At 45.4% G+C, this 19904-nt stretch overlaps 2 protein-coding genes across 5 annotated transcripts in view; one reads left to right on the top strand and one right to left on the bottom strand.

Annotated features, from left to right (window-relative positions):
* LOC116940083 (thromboxane-A synthase-like) overlaps positions 1-12810 on the bottom strand; it is a 35605-nt gene extending 22795 nt beyond the window's left edge. For 2 of the 4 annotated variants that reach the window (XM_032949400.2, XM_032949399.2), the window contains exons 1-7: positions 9946-12230; positions 8659-8752; positions 7428-7480; positions 6174-6270; positions 4513-4629; positions 1810-1898; positions 92-240 (exon numbers count right to left, since the gene is read on the bottom strand). In XM_032949400.2, coding sequence (XP_032805291.1) covers positions 92-240; positions 1810-1898; positions 4513-4629; positions 6174-6270; positions 7428-7480; positions 8659-8752; positions 9946-10163 — 817 coding nt within the window. In that variant the 5' untranslated portion in view covers positions 10164-12230. Of the gene's footprint in view, positions 1-91; positions 241-1809; positions 1899-4512; positions 4630-6173; positions 6271-7427; positions 7481-8658; positions 8753-9945; positions 12231-12386; positions 12539-12681 lie in introns of those variants that run through there. The other 2 variants (XM_032949402.2, XM_032949401.2) reach the window with 2 other exon arrangements.
* LOC116940081 (homeodomain-interacting protein kinase 2) overlaps positions 12654-19904 on the top strand; it is a 73349-nt gene continuing 66098 nt past the window's right edge. The window contains exon 1 of the mRNA XM_076065441.1: positions 12654-12789. The gene's annotated coding sequence lies outside the window, so the exon portion shown is untranslated. The remainder of the gene's footprint in view (positions 12790-19904) is intronic.

The raw sequence follows: 19904 nt of genomic DNA on the forward strand, positions 1-19904 counted from the left end.
AATGCTTTCGACCTTAGTTGGAAGGCGTTTACAAAATAAATCAACGCGCTCGGACCACAACGGCCGCAGTGCTCGGATCACCACGACGCACGGACGAGGAACATGGTGAAGCGGAAGAAGGTGAAGTTGAAGAAGAGGTGGGCATGGCGCACGAACGGGTCATCGGGGTTCCTCTGCGAGTCCACCTGCATGCCGAACGCTACGCTTGCGATTACGTCCATGCTGTAGCAGCCGAAGCACCTGTGAGATGGGATGGGGGGGGCAGCGGCACGTCCCAGGCACACGCGCACGCACATGCACGCGCGCATACAAACACACACGCGCGCATACAAACACACACGCACGCACTCCATGTCGCTTACCGGTGTTGCCGCTGTCCCATTACCTCTCCAACGCACTGTGTCCCTCTAGTTGTGGCCATGTGTGAAGAACAAAACCACGGCACTCAGGAGGAGAGGTCATCCACGTTCATGAAACCTATTCCACTGTTGAGAAATTATCTCGGGCAGCAACCGGACACACGACTGGCCGAGATTTAATTACGTCCGATACATTTCTGCGTACTTTTTGCCAAGGTTATTTACGTGTCAAAACTTGTATTCGTGGAACCTGCAAACTGCTGTGCTTGTGCCCTAGCTCAATCTCTAATCCTAGTTTCAAAGTTTCCAAGATCACTCATTTATTTAAGGCCTCTTCTATAAGAAAGAATTTGTACCTGACATAGCTTAATCAGAAAAATGTGGGATTCATTTATGCGCATAGTACAACAAAACAAATTTAGCAAACACATCTCTGGTCAATAACAATGGATTAAAAAATCACACACGAGTAAGCTCCCCCCAACCCAACCCTCCCCTCCCTCCCCAAAAAAAACTTCTCAAATATTTCATCAACTTGTCTTCCTTCACCACACAAAGTGGTGGGAAATTCAATCCAATGAAATAAAATCCAAGTCACGGTGTGGCGAGAACCCACCGAGACCAAATGTCTCTCTTTCGACAGAGACCTTCGGTTCAAAAGAGGAAAAACACACGGGCATAGGGTTTGGGCTTCAGCGAGTGGCCAGGAAGTCCCTTGTAAGGTGGCGGCGGCGGGGGGTATCGAGGGAATGGCGACGTGGTCCCGAATCGGCGAGGCCAGGGCTCCAGGGAGAGGGCATTTGACCTCGCAGCACCCAGCAGCGTTGGAGATTTAATTTCCTCCCGTGTCTGCTTACAACTCGCTGAATAACAGTCGCCGCTCCGTTGCGCGTAAGCAGATTTTTTTTCTTCTCCCCGCGTTCAATTTAGAACGTGCCACGCACCAGATTTTTGGCGTCACAAAGGCGCAATGGATTTAGATCGGACTCATTATGTCCGAAGCAACCTCGCCGACTCGCAAAATCACTTGCTCGCAAATGATGTTTGCGCAGGTAAATTGAACACACCATTAAGCGGTGCTTGTTAAATTAATCACGTGTTACTTATGCACACACCATGGTAACAGATAAACGTAGAAATCTGGCTGCCATTTAAAATGTAAATGTGGAAGGTTTAATAATGCAAAGAATAAAACAAACCAATTACTTGAAAAAAAATGCAATCTAGGGGGATATTAAATTTCAACGATTACTCATTCATTTGCAATTTTGGAAAATTACACATGCGCACACGCTCACTCACAAATACACATTGCAGTATGCAGGCCATTTGCGTATATATGCTGACAGTACTGGTAAAAAGAATAAGGTATTTGTGAACGCAATCCATTAATGATCGCCCCACCCATCAATCAGCCGCTTAATGCATCATTCACTGAATGGATGCTAACCTCCAGACATCGAAGGCCTTGCCCAACCGTGCGTGAGCCTCCAGATTTTCCAGCAGAGTGTCCGTCGCTTGGTTAATGAGAGGCGACATCTGGGAATGATGCGGCCAAGCACATGACACGGCAGGGCGCACGGCGCCCCCAAACACAAGCGGGTATTACAAAGGGCCCAGCCGCCCGTGATAATAAACCACCAAAAGCCCGAGCAAAAAAATCACCTTGCGCCACCGCACTGTAGCCCAATGGCACCGACGCTCGGTAAAATTCTACGACGCACAGCCGGCGCTCCAGACAGATCGCACCCACCGCATCATAAAAACACGTGGCAAAATCGCGCCGTACAAAGACAATTCAAGCACGGTCCGTTTCGGTAAGGGCACGCTGCCATGGTGTAATTGGTCAGCGAATTGCACTCGCAATCCAGAGGTCACCCGTTTGAACTCCCGGATTGGCAGTTAAAGCAATAGGCGACCTGTTTAAATCACGCCGCCTCTGTCCATCCAGCAGCATAAGTGAGCACACGACAGCCAGTCGATTGGAGGGTCGTGTGACGGTAGAGTGCTCCCGCCTCTTCTGAGATGGCTGGCCAGTGTGGAAGAGTAGGCCAAAATACTCCAGAGAGGGGCTCACTCTCTCGGGCTCCTTTTAGCTGGCAGTGGTGTGAGCAAGTCAAATTGCAGGGCTGCACCTTTACGGGTCTTGGCATGCTGATAACTGCCCACTGTTAAAAAACATAAATTAGGTATCAATCTAGATTTGAAGTTGTCGTGACTGCAGGGATCCATACTCTTTGGTTCTTACGGTAAAGCCACGTAGGTAGAAAATTAAATAAATTAAATCACGACGTTTCGGGCGTAACACAAGCACCCGTCATCAGGTGGGACAACCACAGCAAAAAACAATTGCTGAAACGTCGTGATTTAATTTATTTTATTTTATACCTACGTGACTTTACCAAAAGAACCAAAGAGTATAAATTAGTCTTCTTGATTCTTTCGGTAAAGTCATGTAGAATGAGAATAAAACAATAAAACAAAATAAAGACAATAAATTTCTCACGACGTTTCGGCCACAACACAAGTAGAATGAGAATAAAACAATAAAACAAAATAAGACAATAAAAATCTCACGACGTTTCGGCCACAACACAAGTAGCCTTCTTGTGTTGTGGTCGAAACGTTGTGAGAATTTTATTGTCTTATTTTGTTTTATTGTTTTATTCTCATTCTACGTGACTTTACCGAAAGAACCAAGAAGATGAATCCTTGCAGTCACGAAAGCTTTAAATCGAAAAGAATAAATAAGGTATGTGTGTAACTTCCATAGTTTTGTGTGCTACGAAGATCAGCTCTCATAAATAAATAAATAAACACACCACGTGCCACTGTTGCAATAAGAGACAAGATTCCCATCAAAGGTCCACGGCTTGCAAAAACCACCGTCATCAGCTCCCAGCAAACGGCGCGGCACAGATGGCGCTGTGATAAGCGCACACGTCGCTCCCCGGGCAGGCCACAGCAACGACAACAACAACAACAGGCACTGTACTGTTCACAAGCGTGACTCTCCCTTAAGACACCAGCTGCTTTATGCGATTTTCAATAAAAAAAATTACTAATCGTGTTTTGTAAAAGGAGCACCGTGGTTTAAAGTGCGGAAATTGTCTCATTCAAGGACTCTTTGTTCGTGGGATATATTAGAGGCAGTAATTGCCGTGAAAATCATGTTAGTGGGCTTCTACAGGTGGTTCTTTCATCAATAAATGATGCTGATGAAACAACATATTTCACTGACATTTTTTAATGAAAAAAACTGAATTTTTAAAATATATTCTGCAGAATATGCAAACTTCCATTCATATATAATAAGTGTAATAATTTAATGCCCCCTGTCAATCCACTGATGAAAGAATGCCTCCCAATGCTTTGTTGTTCATGGGAGCTCTCTGACCATACTTCACTGTGCTGGTCCACATGGGTTCGAGAAGAGGGCCCAGGACTGGTTCAGATATCACTTGCCACTAATGTTAGTCAAGGTCAGGAATCAAACCCAGGTCGCCGGGTCAATAGCGCAGTCCACCAATGATTGTACCACTGCTTCATCCGAACCAATATAACCTGCGTTAAATATCAAAACACTCGCTTCATTCCCATAATATAGAATGCACATAAAACACACGCACAACAACACATTTGAAAACTAAGTTCCTGCAATAAGCATGCTGCCACAGCAGTGCAATGGTTCGCACACTAGACTTGCAATGCAGATTCCATCTCCTGGTGCGACAGATGTAACAGCGAGCCAAATTTTTTCAAACCCCCGCACCGCCACCTCTGTCCACCCAACGATTTAAATTGGTTCATCACTGTCAGGCGATCGGCAGGTTACGCATGGTCGGGTAAAGTGTGGGTACTCCCACCTGTTCCAAGACGTCTGGCTAGCGTGCAAGACCAGGCCAAATAATCTCCGTCCAACGGTGGAGCATTAACGATCTGGGCCTCACCGATAACGAGAGTTTGCAACGAGCTAACAAAAATAAATAATCAAAGACGTTAAACGATTTCGGCCATCGAGATCTACTGTAAAATCAGCTGATGTGTAGAGACATTGCCTCAAGGGGGAGGCCGGAGCGGGTGGGCGGTAGGGCGAGCGGACGAGCGGGACGTGCGAGTGAGTTGGCGTGCGAGTGAGTGGGGGTCAGGACACCTCTCTCATCTTGGCGGCGCTGAACGTGGGCGTGAGGACGCTTCGCACGTGCTTCCACTCCTCGTCCCGGAGCATGAAGATGCTGTCGCTCATGGGCTTGGTGGACAGCGAAAACTCCTGTGCTCGCCACGCACGACAGCGGGGGTTAATGAGATTTCAGCGTGGCCATCGCCACGGGAAATATGATGGCGGCGGAAGTCGGTCGTGCCACAAGTAAAGTTTCAAAATAAATATTCACCTTGAAAATTTGGCCTCATTGTGTTTTACACCGCCTGTGATCAAATCACCCAGAATGCACCCGTCATCATCACATCTTGGAAGCTAAGCAGTTTGAGCCTGGACAGGGCTAAGATGAGCGACCACCAGCATGTCAGGTCAATATAGGCTGCTGCGGGGCTACGTCATCTACAGTGGACAGTATGAGCAAAATAATTGTTGTACTGTACTATGCTCCAAAGCCTATGCGTGCCCCACCTATGCCAAGCCATATTGACGAACGTGGTGAAATATGATTAATAACGCCCAAGACTAATATGACGTGGAGGGGGAGTTATCATCCAGCAGTGGATTGACAAAAGAGCTGCACGCGTATTTTAGTCTATACCTGTAGTTCGCTGCTGGCAATGAGTTTTCGGTGATTAACGTGCCGATATACACCCTGACTAGTCCTCTGCCGAGGACACTCGTGGCTGTCGTAAGATTTTACAGGAGATATAGCGCTGCACAGTAACCGCCCCTTGTCATCTTGCAGAACGACTGGCTGTCCCCTCCAGCCTTGTCATTTAAACAAATCATTAAATCTCAAAGGACTGCTTCCTGCAGAGAAAAACTAAACTAATTAAATACAAAAATCACGGGGAGAGAAAAAAAACACCACGACTACAAGAATCACTTGCTAGTTTTTATGTTAAATATCTCAATAGGAGTGGTGCCATGAGCTACAACTTTATTTCGATACTCATCTGGTATGCACAGTTAAACTAAAGATACACGAGATTCATAACACTTATTATAATCATACTTTCCAGGCCCTCTGTCAATCTACTGGGGCATGAAGGCCTCGCCACGCTGAGGGGAGTGGGTCGGTGGTTGTTGGCGGTCGAGGGAGCCTGGAACCGGTTTAGAGATCACTCGCCACTGATGTTGGCCATGGCTGCGAATTGAATTCAGGTTGTTGGATTCATAGTGCAGGGCGCTAACCACCGCACCACTGCTCCACCCCAGTTGACATTAACGTCGACATTATTGCAAGACACAAAACACACTTTACCATCATTGCAAATATTTTGAGATGCACCTGAATGCAGATGCTATACAAATACACAAACTGTAAATTACTTTGTAGGAAATCACACTTTACTCCCTAGGTTTGATGCGTTTTTGTTAGTTGTGTTGATTATATAATCTAGGGAGAAGGCGAGCGGCTCAATTCAGATTCTGAATAAGTTCCTGGCGCATACACCGAAACGTCGGACACTGTGCCAATCAACACACAATCCAACCATGTATTGCACTGGTAAGAGTTATGAACTCACATTGAAATTATCGTGAAAGTACAAATTATAATAAACCCAGGCACGTAGACATTAATGCATTGGCGCGTGCACGCGTGTGATCGAGGCTTGTTCGTCAGTGCAGCTGGCAAGGTGACGGACACTCACCATGCGGTTCACGAAGTTGTTGAAGTCTTTCACCAGGATGTGCTTCAGCATGTCGGGGTCAGCCACCACCAGGTGCATTCGCCGCCCAAAGTAATACCTGGGCACGGGCGAGATGACGTCGACACAGCCAAGGCCGCAGCTCACACAGCCCTTACACGTTTCCTTTGCTCTGCTACTGGCCTAGCACAGCAGGATTGCGTCAAAAGGGCCAAAATCAAGATGTCTTGACGGCCAAAAGCCGTCGATGTCACTGCACCTCGCCAATGCTTTTAACCTTCCACCACATCCTGCAGCTGCTGGACAGTAGACACGTGACCTCCAAGATCTGCCCCCAACAGCCTTCCCTTGGTCACTAGGCTCAAAAATACTCAAGGCTGGAAGTGTCCCGCTGAGTAAAACTGTCATTTACTTCTACTAATTGGTAGGCACAAAAGAAAGATTGAAATAAAAACATCTCACCACCAACCTTTGGGCATGTGGCTATTTTGTCTCTCGGTGATCCTGCCTACCAGCTTTTATCTGCAAGGACCTCTGTTTTGTTATGGCTGTGTGTCTATTTGCTGTGATTGACTCCTGCCCACTCGTGTCTCTTTTTTCTTGGGGCACCTGTTGGTGTATGTCCATGTGTCTCTCTCTCTCTCCTCTCTGACTCTGTCCACCGAGGTTCTATCTGCTAGGGCACCTGATAGATTTTGTGTCATGCGCCTCTCTGTTCTGGGGGTTGGCTCTGCACCAGGTTCTCTGTACTACAAAGGATGGTTGGCGGCGGAAGCCAAGAGAATAGCCACCGGCCTTCCGGCTGCACACTTTCTTACACCTACTGTTGAGAGTAAGGAATGGGAAGGTGACTCACTTGGGGATGACCAGGCGAGACATCGTGGCTCGCTGTCCAATGGTGGAAGCTGCCTCGGTTAATGTCCACACAGTAAATATGAGAACAAAAAACAACCTCTACAATGCACTGTATTATAAAATGAATTTTCTAAACATAAGCCAAGAATTGCTTATCTCTGCTTGTTCTCTCCGATCTGGAGAGAGGCCACTGTCCACAACATTAGTCTGCTATACGTTTTGCATCTTGAGAAGTAATTAATGACTATGGTGAGGTTTTTTTTTTTAAACCAGAGATTGTACATCGTTTCCAAACATAAAGTCTATTATGTTTATTTATTAATATAGACAAAACAAATGTCCACGTGAACACGTGGGTCTGAGATTGTCTTTGTTTGCGGTGAAGGAGGAATGATAACTCACCCGCACACTTTCCCATGCTTTTCCACCAGACTGTCAAGTCCCTCCAGGAATCCCTGGGGCAGAAAAGCTTTACTAGGAACTTAGAAGTCATTGATACAATGGAAATTACCATGAATTATAATTAATTTGCATCGTACACTCATGTTGTTTGCTTTTATTAAAGGTATGCACAGCTTCAATTTTTCTTTTATCTAGATTAAGGTAAATTGCCTGAATAGATATATTTTTTAAAAAACCCACTGATGTAAACGATGAAGAAGTGCAACACATCCAACTTGCAAGATAAAAGCACACTCAACAGTAAGGAGATATTCTAAAATGTGTATTAGCACGTTTTAATTAACATTAATTTTAAATCTGCAAAGTAGTGTTGTAAACCAGAGTATGGTTTTCAGAAAAGGTCCATTTACTTTACAAGTTCAGCTTGCAATGCAAGAGGAAATAGGGGAGAGTGGTGTCACAGCGGTTAGTGCTCTGCACTATAACGCCAGTCAACCCAGTTCGATTCCTAGTCACGAATAACATCAGTGATGGGTGATATGAACCCGCACTTATTCAACCTGCAGTGACCAACACGGTGAAGTATGGTCAAAAATTCCTCATGACCTGCATGTTACATAACATGGGGAGACTTTCATCAAGCAGTGGCTTGACAATGTGCTGCAAATTACTACCCAGTGTGATGATAAAGATAGCTTGCTCAGGAAAGGGCATACGTTCCATATGTGCACTATTTTTTCATGTGAGGATGCAATGGAAAAAAAACTATCAACTGAAATCGTGGATAACTTAGCACCTGCTGGGTTGAAGAATGATGGCCGTTATCCCGGTTGTGAAAAGGCTTTGTTTTTGTCAGGAGGTCCCATCTTTAAAATGGAACCATTTTCCACCACCAACGTGAGCTTGTTTTCCAGTGAAATATAAATATATATTTCAAAGGATTTTATTGCTTATCAAACCCGTGAAATATTGTCAAGCGTAGCCGATTACAGTACCTGAATAATTTATATGAGTGAAAAAGGCAAAATAACATGTATTTTTGATATGCAACAGCTGCAAAAAAAATGAAGGGCTGATGTAATAAAAATGTGTTCGAGGAGTGAAATATCTGGTCGCGTTTACAGAACGCTGTAATCCCTGTGCATATTAAATTAAACCATTTTTGTGTTTACCATTGTGTCACGCGTAATTACTGCCATTAATTGTCTGCGTGGTGATTAGTGTGACTTGCCTTCCGGAACCAAAACATGTTTCCGAGGAAAGGCATTGGGCGTGGATGAGGCACACCCAGCTCCTTCAGAAGCCCATAGGGATAGATGGAGTACCTACAAAACAAGACAAAGATCGCCTGCGGTAAAGCCTTTTGACTGACTGTTGGTGCAAGCAGTGTTAGCTGGCACCAATTGAGGCTATCACAAAACACGAGGAGGTGGGTGACGAGCAGCACCACGCCCAGCCGCCTTTGTCTACCCAACGCTTATGTTTACACACCGGGGCACCAGTTACTGAAATGAGACCGAGTCGAATTAGGGGAGACTCAGGATCGGTTAAAACATTCATCACGGCACGACCGTGCCCCCACACAACCCACACAAAAACTACACGGGTACACACACACACACAAGACACACGCACGGTGAGATCCCGAACATGAAGCAAGAAGCCATGATTGAATGAGTTTTGTATTTATTTTTACCAGGTATTTAAACCAGGTAAACTCGTTGAGACCGGACATTTCTTTCTCAAGGGAGACCTGGGAGGGAGGTACATACAGTGCATCACACAGAAACAAAAATAATTGTACATGAAACAGAAAAACTGGTTTCTGAACACAAAACAATTCAAGATGCAGGAATCACACAGATGACAAATTATGCATAATAATATAAATGACAAGCTATATATATTCTGAAGGCAAATCTTAACAGCAAAATTCCCATATTTAAAAATAGTTTTAGAATTTAACATGACACTTTGCATCTTAGGTTACGCCGATTTTCACAGTTATTAGATTGGCTATGCCTCGTGATGAACTATTTATAGACGTCTTGAATAGACTATCCAATGCAGACGTATTGTCACACGTGTAGCACGACGAAAGCTGTCCGGCCATAGAGATGCGGTGACCACAAACATGCTCATTCACATAAAAGCGTAAAGCGAAGTGGAACACAGGGTGCATGCCCCTTAAGACGTTTACACCACATCATCAATAACTGGCATGAAAGTGCACACAGGTTGGTAAAGAGTCGTTTCAGTAAGTCAGATCTATGAAAGGTTAAAAAAGCATCTGCTTTATAGAACACCGCAAATTTCTGACTAGCAGATATATATTTTGAAACGTCCTGGATTTCTATACTGTAATGGTAAGAGCCAATACGTGAAATGGCGGTGAAGTTGTTGTGGTGATGCAGTGGTTAGCGCACGGTGTTGTGAAGCCGATGGCTTGAGTGCGATTTCTTTGCCACGGCTATCATCAGGAGCGAGTGATATCTCTGGTCGTGCACACTCCACCCACCTCCTTTCACCAATCCACGCGGAACACCGTGGTGAGTTATGGTCAAACCAACCTGACGGCCAACACAGCAGAGGGTGGCCTTCATCCAGCAGTGGATTGACAAAGGGCGGTAGAATATTACCAATCATACCACAATTCTTTGTTCTCATGATGAAAATGTGAACAATGATGACCTTGCTTAACTGGTTTTTTGCATCACCAAAGGGAAACCGAAGCATATTTGGGGGATGAATGCTTGTCACTAAAGAAGGCTATTATTGCTGACACCACAATTTTTCTCTTGAAATGGACACATTCCTTATATCTCACCATTCGATTAAGAGTTAACACCCTGGTGAATGTCTGGTAATATACAATACTGTACATACTGTTTAATTATCAGCAAAATCTGGGAATGGAAGCATGTCAAACAACCGACAGTGTGTGTGTGTGTTTAGGCCTCTATGAACACTATCTAGAGCACTGCAATTTCATTGCAAAAGCCAAACAGTTGCGCATGTTAGGCTACCAGGGTCACATAAGGAAGGCTAACATTAAACCGTGATGATTGTGAATACAAATAAAGGAAAATACATTTGGCAGGGAGTGGGGATGCAAAATCACTGACCAGACAACTTGCCCAATTATACCACGAGAGACTACGTGCATGACATGATCGGGTTAAGTAAAAGTGTTCACTTAAAATACAATTTGAATGTATTGGGCAGGGGTCGGCAACCTGCGGCTTCAGAGCCGCATGCGGCTCTTCAAGGACTGCTTCGTGACGTTATTTATTAAAGACCACCATCTACTATTCACATGCATTGCGGCTCTTGAAATATTGAGGGGTTTTTTACCGAATTCGAAAAAAAATGGTTGTTATTGTTATTTTGTTTTTTCCAACCCCTGGTATAGAGCGTCTAAATATTATCAAGTCTCAACACACCGTACAAGATAGTGTGATAAGTACATCATGGAGGAAGAAGAGGCACGTATATATTATCTTAATGTTTATATCACTACTGTACAGTCAGTCACAGAGAATGTACAAGAGACAGGTATTTAGCTTTGAGTTAAACTGACGGCTGGGGGGAGGAACTTGTGGAACACACGAACAGAGGAAAAAGTGGAACCGGTTTCGTCTTTCTGGGTCCCATCGGCAGAGCCAGGCGATTGGTGTGCAAACTCTAAGAAATGTAAAAAAAATGTCAGTTCAAAACAACAGCCAAGGTTGATTAAAGCCCCCCCCCGTGTGGCAACGGAGAAAGGAGGTGGGGCACCAGAGGTCTCGCACACACACAAACAGGACACCGCACCAACAATGAATATCGTCTCCTCGCTGCAGCTTTATGAATGATTGTACTCTGCGGTCAGGATCCCCTGGTTTATGACCTCAGGGTTGCTGCTGAGAGGGAGAGAGTGCGGAGGTGAAAGGTGGGCAGGCAGACCTGGCCATCTCCCCCACGGTGTCACCGGTGGCCACTGCTGGGGGCCGCCCTCTGTGCCTCAAGGTCATTGCGCCTCAGGGCAAAGTGCTCACGTGACTTTGTCAATTATTCATCATTATCATCAGCTATGATCAAATCCACTGCTGGATGAAAGCCATCTTTCGCAATCCTGCAAATGTAATGATTCAACAGGAGCCGCACACTAGCCGATTTCAACACTCCATCTTCACGTTAGAATTCCTTTTGGAACTTGTTTTACAATCCTTGGCTGGCCCACTGATTATTCGTGGCCATCAGTCATCACAACCATTAGCCATCACGTGCCCTGACCAAGTTCACTCACAGTCCAGTACTTCACACTTAAAGTACTTTTTTAAACACAATTACTCCACGGTAAATGTGTGACCACTTTAATTCCCCCCGAGATAAACAACAAAAATGTGTCAGAATGCTTGTCTACACAAAGCAAGTCAAACTGAAGGCGACGGTCTGACTTTGTTTACAGGGTGATTCAAATGTCGAGATCACAACCGATTATAATTCATTTTTATAGTACCTTGACTTAAAGCTTTCGTGACTGCTGGAATTCATATTCCTGGCTTTACCGAAAGACCCAAAGAATGTTACAGTACCCTTTCAACACGTGAACAAATACTGCATTGCGGCGTTGTGAACGCGATGGCTCCATATCTTACCGAGGAGAGTGTTAACATATTTACTAAGCGTACCGAGATAGGTGGGAGAAGCGAAGGTATGGATTTTACATTGAAACGTCTTCATGCCCCCGCGGTTCCTGCCCCACTGTTTTAGTGGGGTGTCTATATACGGATCACGCGTGCGTAGCCCTTTAAACACGTGCAGGCGGTGACTCTCTTAAGCTCATTATGCTGCCCGTAATGCGTCCCCCGCCGACTCACGTCAGCACTCATTAAGCCCCAACACGCGCGCACCGTTCGTCATCAGCCACGGTCAATCCACTGCTGGATGAATGTCTCGCACGACTGCGATGTTTACCATCCTCCTGGCGCCTTCACACACGAGCTGATCTCCATCCATCGCCCCAGTGTGCGAGAGCACTTTGGCAACCCACCCACTTGCTGGATAGAGGTCTCGAGCAGTATCAGCCACAGAAAGGTGATGGGAGGGGGGGGGGGGTGTTTAACCATACTTCACCACACTGGTTCGACTGGGGATAGTGACCAACTTAAGTAGAGGTTTGGCCTAGGCGGAGGCCACTCTCGTCACGGACGTCGCGCCGCACGTAATGGCACTCGAATGCACGAAGAGGTCAGGGCGACCGTGCGTTTACCAGCACAGAAGCCCCAAGAGTAGAAGCAGCAGCCATCCCGTGGGGCCACCGATCCACCACCCTCCCTGGGCTGCCTCCTCCGCCGCCGCCGCCGTGTCCATGTTTTCGGTAGGGCGATTCCAGGCGAGACCGAGGTCCCGGTTAGGAGCAGGCCAATCCTCGCGGCGACCTTCACTAGCCCGCCTCTCCCCCCCCCCCCGTTGCCTGCTGCAGTGTTGTGTCCGCCGATGACTTAATACGCCTGACGTCGTCTTTAACGCGGTCTAACTACAAAGGTGTTTCCTCTGCTGCGGTCGTAACCAGCCGTCCGTGCTGTGCAAAGTGTTTCGTAATCTCTCATGGCTAGGTACGTCGGTGGGGGTATGCGGGCATGTGGAGGTGTGCGCTAGTTCTGTATTGCTGCTGTTGCTGCTGCAGCTGCTATGCGTCGCAAAGCTTCGCCTGTACACTCCGCTGTACGGTGCTGTTGTTATTTGTCTACGGCCTAATAACTTTACACCTGCATACCAGCACTCACGAACGCGGTGAGGTATGGTGAAATAACCCCCACAATCCAGCAATGAACCGACAGTACACGAATCTAAGACAACGCGTTATAGAGAGAAATACTGCCTTATCCGAATACCGATAACCCAATCACCTATGTTTGATATATGTTCACCTACCACTAAGGTGTAACTATCTGCCAGTAATATTTTTGCCTACGAATACACTTTCTGCCTAACTGCATATAACGTTCGATAGCTTGTCTAGATACGCGGCAGTAACGACCTACAGATTATTACTTGCCTTACACCCTGCATAAAATACATGGTTTTATACCTGACTTTACCTGCTGTAAGTATACCTGAATATAATGTTGAATAGCTGGCGAATTACCTGTCAACGACCATCTCTACCGATATGAACTCGTTTGTATACCGGTCTGTGACTTGCCAATTAATCTTCGTATATCAGGAGTATATATGTGTGCCTATGTGTCAGCATGTTCACACCTGTCTGTCTGCCAGACGTGGATATTAGGATTCATGGGCTGTAATCACACGTGAAATGTGCTTGAGAAAGCGTGATGCTCATAAAATATAAGTACATGTTAATTTGTAACGCGTTTGGTAAGCACAGCAGCTGCTTTTGTAAATTCCATGCAGGCTAGGATTTGTTCTTTTGCGATTAATCATTTACGTTTATGATGCCCCAGGCAGGTCAGTGTGACGGAGAGTTTTTTTATGTCAGTCAATACTCTGTACCTTGAGCGAATGTGATCATTCATAATAATTCCATCAACATTGCTAAACAACATAATACAGGTGCTGCTATCTTGTTTACCAGCAAGGTGGGTGTGTACTCACACCACCATCATTATCAGACATGGTCAGTCCACTGCTGGATGATGTTTCCCCAATCTGCCGCTGTCTTTGACGATCCTACAATGTGATAATTCACCCGAATACTTGCACACTGAACTGATTTCATCGCTCCGTCTCCTCGGTGGATGTCCTCTCAGATGCCTTGTTTCTTGGCTGCCACTAAATAATTATTCCTGACTATGACTGCCATCAATTCCGTATGCTCACGTTTGTAATGCGTTTACAAACAACAATAGTCGTGTATTTCACTTGTCCTCAACACATGTCATCATCAGTCCACTACTGAATGAAGGCCTGTCCACACCATCCGTAATACAAAGGTAACTGCTTAGCTCACGGTACAAGACGTGAAAATCCGTATGTGCAGCACATATAAATTGAATGAGATCTACACTAATTATGGTTAAAAGGTTGAGCGGTGGCGCAGTGGTTAGCGTACTTAAGGTTCATCGAAACGTCGTGATTTATTATTTTTATTTTATTTTTCTACCTACGTGACTTTACCGAAATAACCCAAAGAGTATGATTTGTATTACTGGACGCGGTCTAACATCTGTGGCGAATAATATCTGAACCAGTCCTACCCCCTCCCCCGTCACCAACCCCGTGCAGACCAGCGTGATGAAGTATGGTCAAACAAACCCCATGATCCTACATCGCGTGAGGAGGCCCTTATTCAGTGGTGAATTGACAAAGGAGGGCCATATATTATTATTAGGCCCTATAATGATAGTTTAGGTGACTTTTATGTTCTTGCACCGATATTGCTCAAACCAAGTAAGTGATATAAACGCACCCATTCCATTGTATCCCAGAGATAAGCGGCCCGTTTTGTACGGGTCCACGCCTATAGGTGCCAACATTGATGTTTCTCGTGTGTGTGTGGTGCTGGGTCAGTCACCGGGCCATCACACGGCGGGTCAACTCTTGCTGCATGTGCAATACTACTATTGCCATTGCTTGTATTGAACGTTTTGTACTCTTTGGTTCTATTCGGTAAAGTCACGTAGGTAAAAAATTAAAACAACAAAAATCACGACGTTTCGGCCACAACACAAGTGGCTGAATAGAACCAAAGAGTATGGTTCCTTGCAGTCACGAAAGCTTCAAATCTAGAATTGAACGTTTTGGTTAATTTGCAACCTCGTGAGATAAGGCGCATGTAATAAAGTTAAATATATTATGTTCAAAAATAGAATCGTTTTAAAGAGTGTTGGATTTTTTGTTACCAGCAGTTTAAAAAAAAATACGTCTCTTTACAAAAGAGAATTAGGTTAACGTTTCAAGCCATGAGCCTGTGAAAGAACACTTTATTTGGTTATGTATGTCAACTTTATAATTGTGTTCGATTACATTATATAAATGTATCTTTGTGATGTTCCTTTAAGATTCATGGTTATTAACAGGTAAAAATGCAACACTGCAATTTCTTGCTCACGCCACTTCTAGTGAAAGGACCTCCACGTGAAAGTGCACTGGAGCGCTCTTCTAGAGGTTATTTGGCCTCCTCTTCCACGCTAGACAATCATATTGGAACAGGTGAGAGTACCCACATTTTACTCCACCACACGTGACCTTCCAATTGATTCACCGTGGTTTTCCCATTTATTATTCTGCCTGGACTGGGGTGGGGGGGATAAAATATACTTGCCCAATGTTTCCACTGCCACTCCGGGAAATCGAATATAACGGCGACCTTTTTGGAGAGATACAAAAAAACAATCGCGAGTGTTTGTTAAGCATTGTTTGTATAAAGGTACTAAAATACAAAACGACACCGAAATGCGAACTTTACACAGAGCACCGAGCTGTAAGTAAGCTACCTCATATACAGTATGTTCACATTCAGTTGTAATATGTACGAACGTAGGGTAGAAACAACAAATTAGGCAGACGGCTATAATTAAACTGTGGAAGAGAAGAGGGATTTAAGGTGGGTGAACAAACGAGGAGACTCGAATCCCTGCAGGGGCAAATGTTTACCTATAACACAGTGCTGGTCTCTAAGCGCCTCCGTCAGTGAGACTGCCCTCTGAGTACTGTGTCTTCACTGAGCTATAATTGCCACCCAAATGTGTATTTGTCATTCCCCCCCCCCCCCCCCCAGCTTGCGTGTGCATTTGTATGAGCAGCTGGGATGGGAGCAAATTTGCACGAAGAATGAATGTTCATCTGCTCACATTCTAGATTGTCATGTTCCATTGCCAGTTTACAGGCTCTTCAGTGATGTCATTGTATAAGTACGACATGGAATCGCACTATAAAATGCAGTCTCATAGACTGACAAATGGGTGTCGTGTTAACAAGATGAAGTTGATTTATCATGGATGTTATTTGCCGATACTTCACCACGATGGTCAATGCGGATTGGCGATGTGCAGGCCGAGTTCTGGTTCAAATGTTAATCGCCACTGATGGCTAGGCGTGGGAATATCAACTCTGTTTGCCAGGTTCATATTGCAGCGCTAAATCACTGCGCCACAACTCAAGTACGTGGATGGGAATGGTGATTCTCTAACAGCGTTAATTACAGAACACTGCCTATGGGTGGTCACTTGCTGCCTGCTGTGGGCTTGGGTCTCCTCTGGTGATGATTATGTGAACATTGTAATGTCCACGTGCCTAGCTGTTAAATTGTAAGAAAAAAAGTGTAAATAGTAACCCAATGAACATGCAATGTTATATTAACAAGTATGGGTCCTATTGAGATAAATAATTCGTGTACCAAGGTAAATTGTCCAGTGGATATGTTAATAATCCCCACTTCATTATCATCATCGACTGCCAACGCAGTCTTAACTGCTTGTTTACAAAGTTTCAAGTTAGAGCTCATCAGTATAAATAACGCATGATGCGGTTGATTTTCGTCGTTTGAAAACACATGGGCATATTTGTAGACTGTAGCTGTTTAGAAAAAGGTTATGATCCATATCAAGATTCCAGCTATTTTAGTTTGCAACTATGCAGAGAGTCAGTTTAACACAGTTAAATGATGACGTCACCCTGCTGCTCTATTTAAGACCGGGAGCAAGCGAGGGCTTTACCATTCTGGCGAATTGCCCGATGATGCTGGATGTAATTACCAGCGAAACGTCGTACTCAAACTGTAAATGTTGTGGATTCACTCTTCAACACACCGGTGGGCTAAAGTAGTGAATTATTTGTTTTTTGTCAACGTGACACTTTTTTTTGCTGATTGGCCGTGTCGGGTGGTGGAGGGTGGTGGAGGGTTACGCCACATTTATAAATAACGCGATCTAACCCAAAAACCTTTATTATGAATATGCAGAGAGTGCCATTTCTGATTTCCATACTCTAAATACCAAAATCGACCATATCATTATAAATGAGTCTAATAATGGAGCTGAGTCTGGCTCGTAGTTGTGTGGGTTAGTGCTTCTCAACCTGTTTCACTCCACGTCACACTTTCGAGCCTGCTCGATCTTCGCGGCACGCCAAACCAAACAATCGCTATGGCCCCGGGTGGGTGGTAACACATTGTAGCTGTGGCATTGCGCCGTGACCAATAGAGAGGGGGAGGGCGGGGATCGGGGGGGTGGGGTGTGGATCGGCCACTGAATGGCATGGTGAGTTTGTCCTAGCTTGCAAACAGTGAGGTTCTTTCCAATTCATAGAATACCGCGGCACACTGGTTGCGAGGCACCGGTGTGGGTGACCGCCTGTGCCTGGCAGGTGTTGTAGGCACGGGGCTGCAGGGTGTGACCACGAGATGGCAGTGCTGAGTGTCACCACCCCCTTGTTTGCGTGGTGTGGTGGGTTATATTGTCCAGATACCCCGATTTATTTCTATGTGAAGCCAAACACTCCTTCATGATAATGGCAACAAATCCGAATGTAGCACGACCCTTCTGAAAAATAGTCTTGAGATTGAGTGAGGCTCTCCTGGATAAATAAAGTGGTATAAATAACTTGCATTCATGTCGTTGTGCACATGCATACTCTTGTCGATTGCATGGCAACAACAGCGTCAGTCATTTCCTAATAGACGAACAGAATTCCAATATTTGGCCTCAGCAGATGCACCCCCCCCCCCCCGCACCTTCCTCCCACAACCTTTAATAAGCGCATCCGCACAGACTGTGCCCCTGATTGTGTTTTGTTAACCTTGAATCAATGAACGAGCGCATTTTTGGAATGTCGCGCATGGGCTTAATCAAACGCTCCTCCGCCTACTGGTCAGTGGATAAACTGCAATGGGGTGGGAGGAGAGGGGAGATGGAGTTATTGACACACCAAAGCACGGATACTTTATTAATGAATTAGAACCAGCAATTACGAACGCGTATGTTCTCTCAGTCGTGCTGTACGGCTTTAGGATGGGTTTTCAGGCTATACCCCGTGTTCGGCGCGATGTCTGATGCTTCACCCCCGACTGAATTAACTTCTCTAAGAATCTCCCAGCATAAGGAAGAAGCTCCCAACAGAATTAAGTTCCTGAAGAAGCTGCCAGCACGTGAGGCGAAACGCCGGACATCATGCCAAACAATACGCAGGGCAACGTGAAAAAACATCAGAGGGAAAAAACCGGCAAGTCTTGCAGGGCGGATCGTATGGACCCAGTGCCTGGGATTTGGCCCTCTTACAGATATGATTTGTGAGTTCTTGAGATTTTGGCATCGGAATGTGGAATTGAGATATATATTTTAAAGAGTATCACCACCCAACAATTACTTGAGCATGAAGGCTGTGACTTTTTGTAAAGGGTTATGCACATGCCTAACCGACAAATGGCAAGGTAGTTTTATAATATGTATATCAATAGCCTTACAGTTACCTCCACTCTGGAAAACACTACTCTTTCAACTCACACCATCATCATCACCACCACCCAAACGGTGAGGTCACTCATTCTCCTGAGCTACACCCAGTCTGGATTACAGCCACTCTGACAGGCACTATCGCCTCATATCGCACTGCACTCTTCTTTAAACCCACACCATCATCACCACCACCACCATCCAAATGATGGAGGGTCACACCTTCTCAGTTGCACCCAGTGTGGGAAACCACACCTGTTTGTCTTGTCAAGAGTGCTAACATCCCAATGCGTGTGCATGTGTGTGTGTGACTGAGCCTCTTTGCCCACTCGCCTAATGCATCACGCCCGACAGGGTGTCCGTTTGTCACGCACACCATTGCCATGGAGACACTAATCTTTTTTTTTACTCCCCGCTTTAGGGGAAGCGCTTTAAACATTAATAACCCCGAGCCCTTGAAGCCTGCTGCCACAGTCTGCTGGCACGGGGAGTGAGTGGGCTCCATGGGGCCTGGCACCTCGTGGGGTTAAAGCGCCGTCGGTCCCGCAGGTTTTATTTTATTATCACGGTTGCTGAGCACAGTAGGTCCAAAACGCCAAGCGGCCAGCAACAAACGGCACTGTTAAAGTTGAAATAGTTAACATGTCTTGAATTGAGCAAGGCTAATATAAAAGCCTCGAAAATAGATACGATCGAAGGGAATTCTAAAGTATGGCAGTGCGAGGAAAGCAGAGAAGTGTTCTGGCCTGCAGTGTGATGGCTGAACACAATGAATGCGACAAACAGTAACTCTGGTAGACAAGGGTCCTCAACATGGAAGGAGGATTTAATGAAGTTTATGGGAACAGTACACACGGTACAAGTCCCAGGTTTGTGACAGAGGAGAGACACTGAGGGAGATTGAGAGAGACTGGGAGAGTCGAAGGCTGAGAGATGAAATTAAGTAATCTATGATTTTACCGATTATCAGTTTGAAGCGGACAACGCAAAAACAGCTGGAGAGAAAATAATGTCACATCTGTTCCCACTTGTGCTGCCGAACAGGAGGTAATGGTCAAGCCTTGCTGATGCCATTGCA

This window comes from Petromyzon marinus, chromosome 7 (genome assembly GCF_048934315.1).
Source record: "Petromyzon marinus isolate PM22_M1 ecotype Great Lakes invasive population chromosome 7, UKy_Petmar_22M1.pri1.0, whole genome shotgun sequence".
In the NCBI taxonomy this organism is placed as follows: Eukaryota; Metazoa; Chordata; class Hyperoartia; order Petromyzontiformes; family Petromyzontidae; genus Petromyzon; species Petromyzon marinus.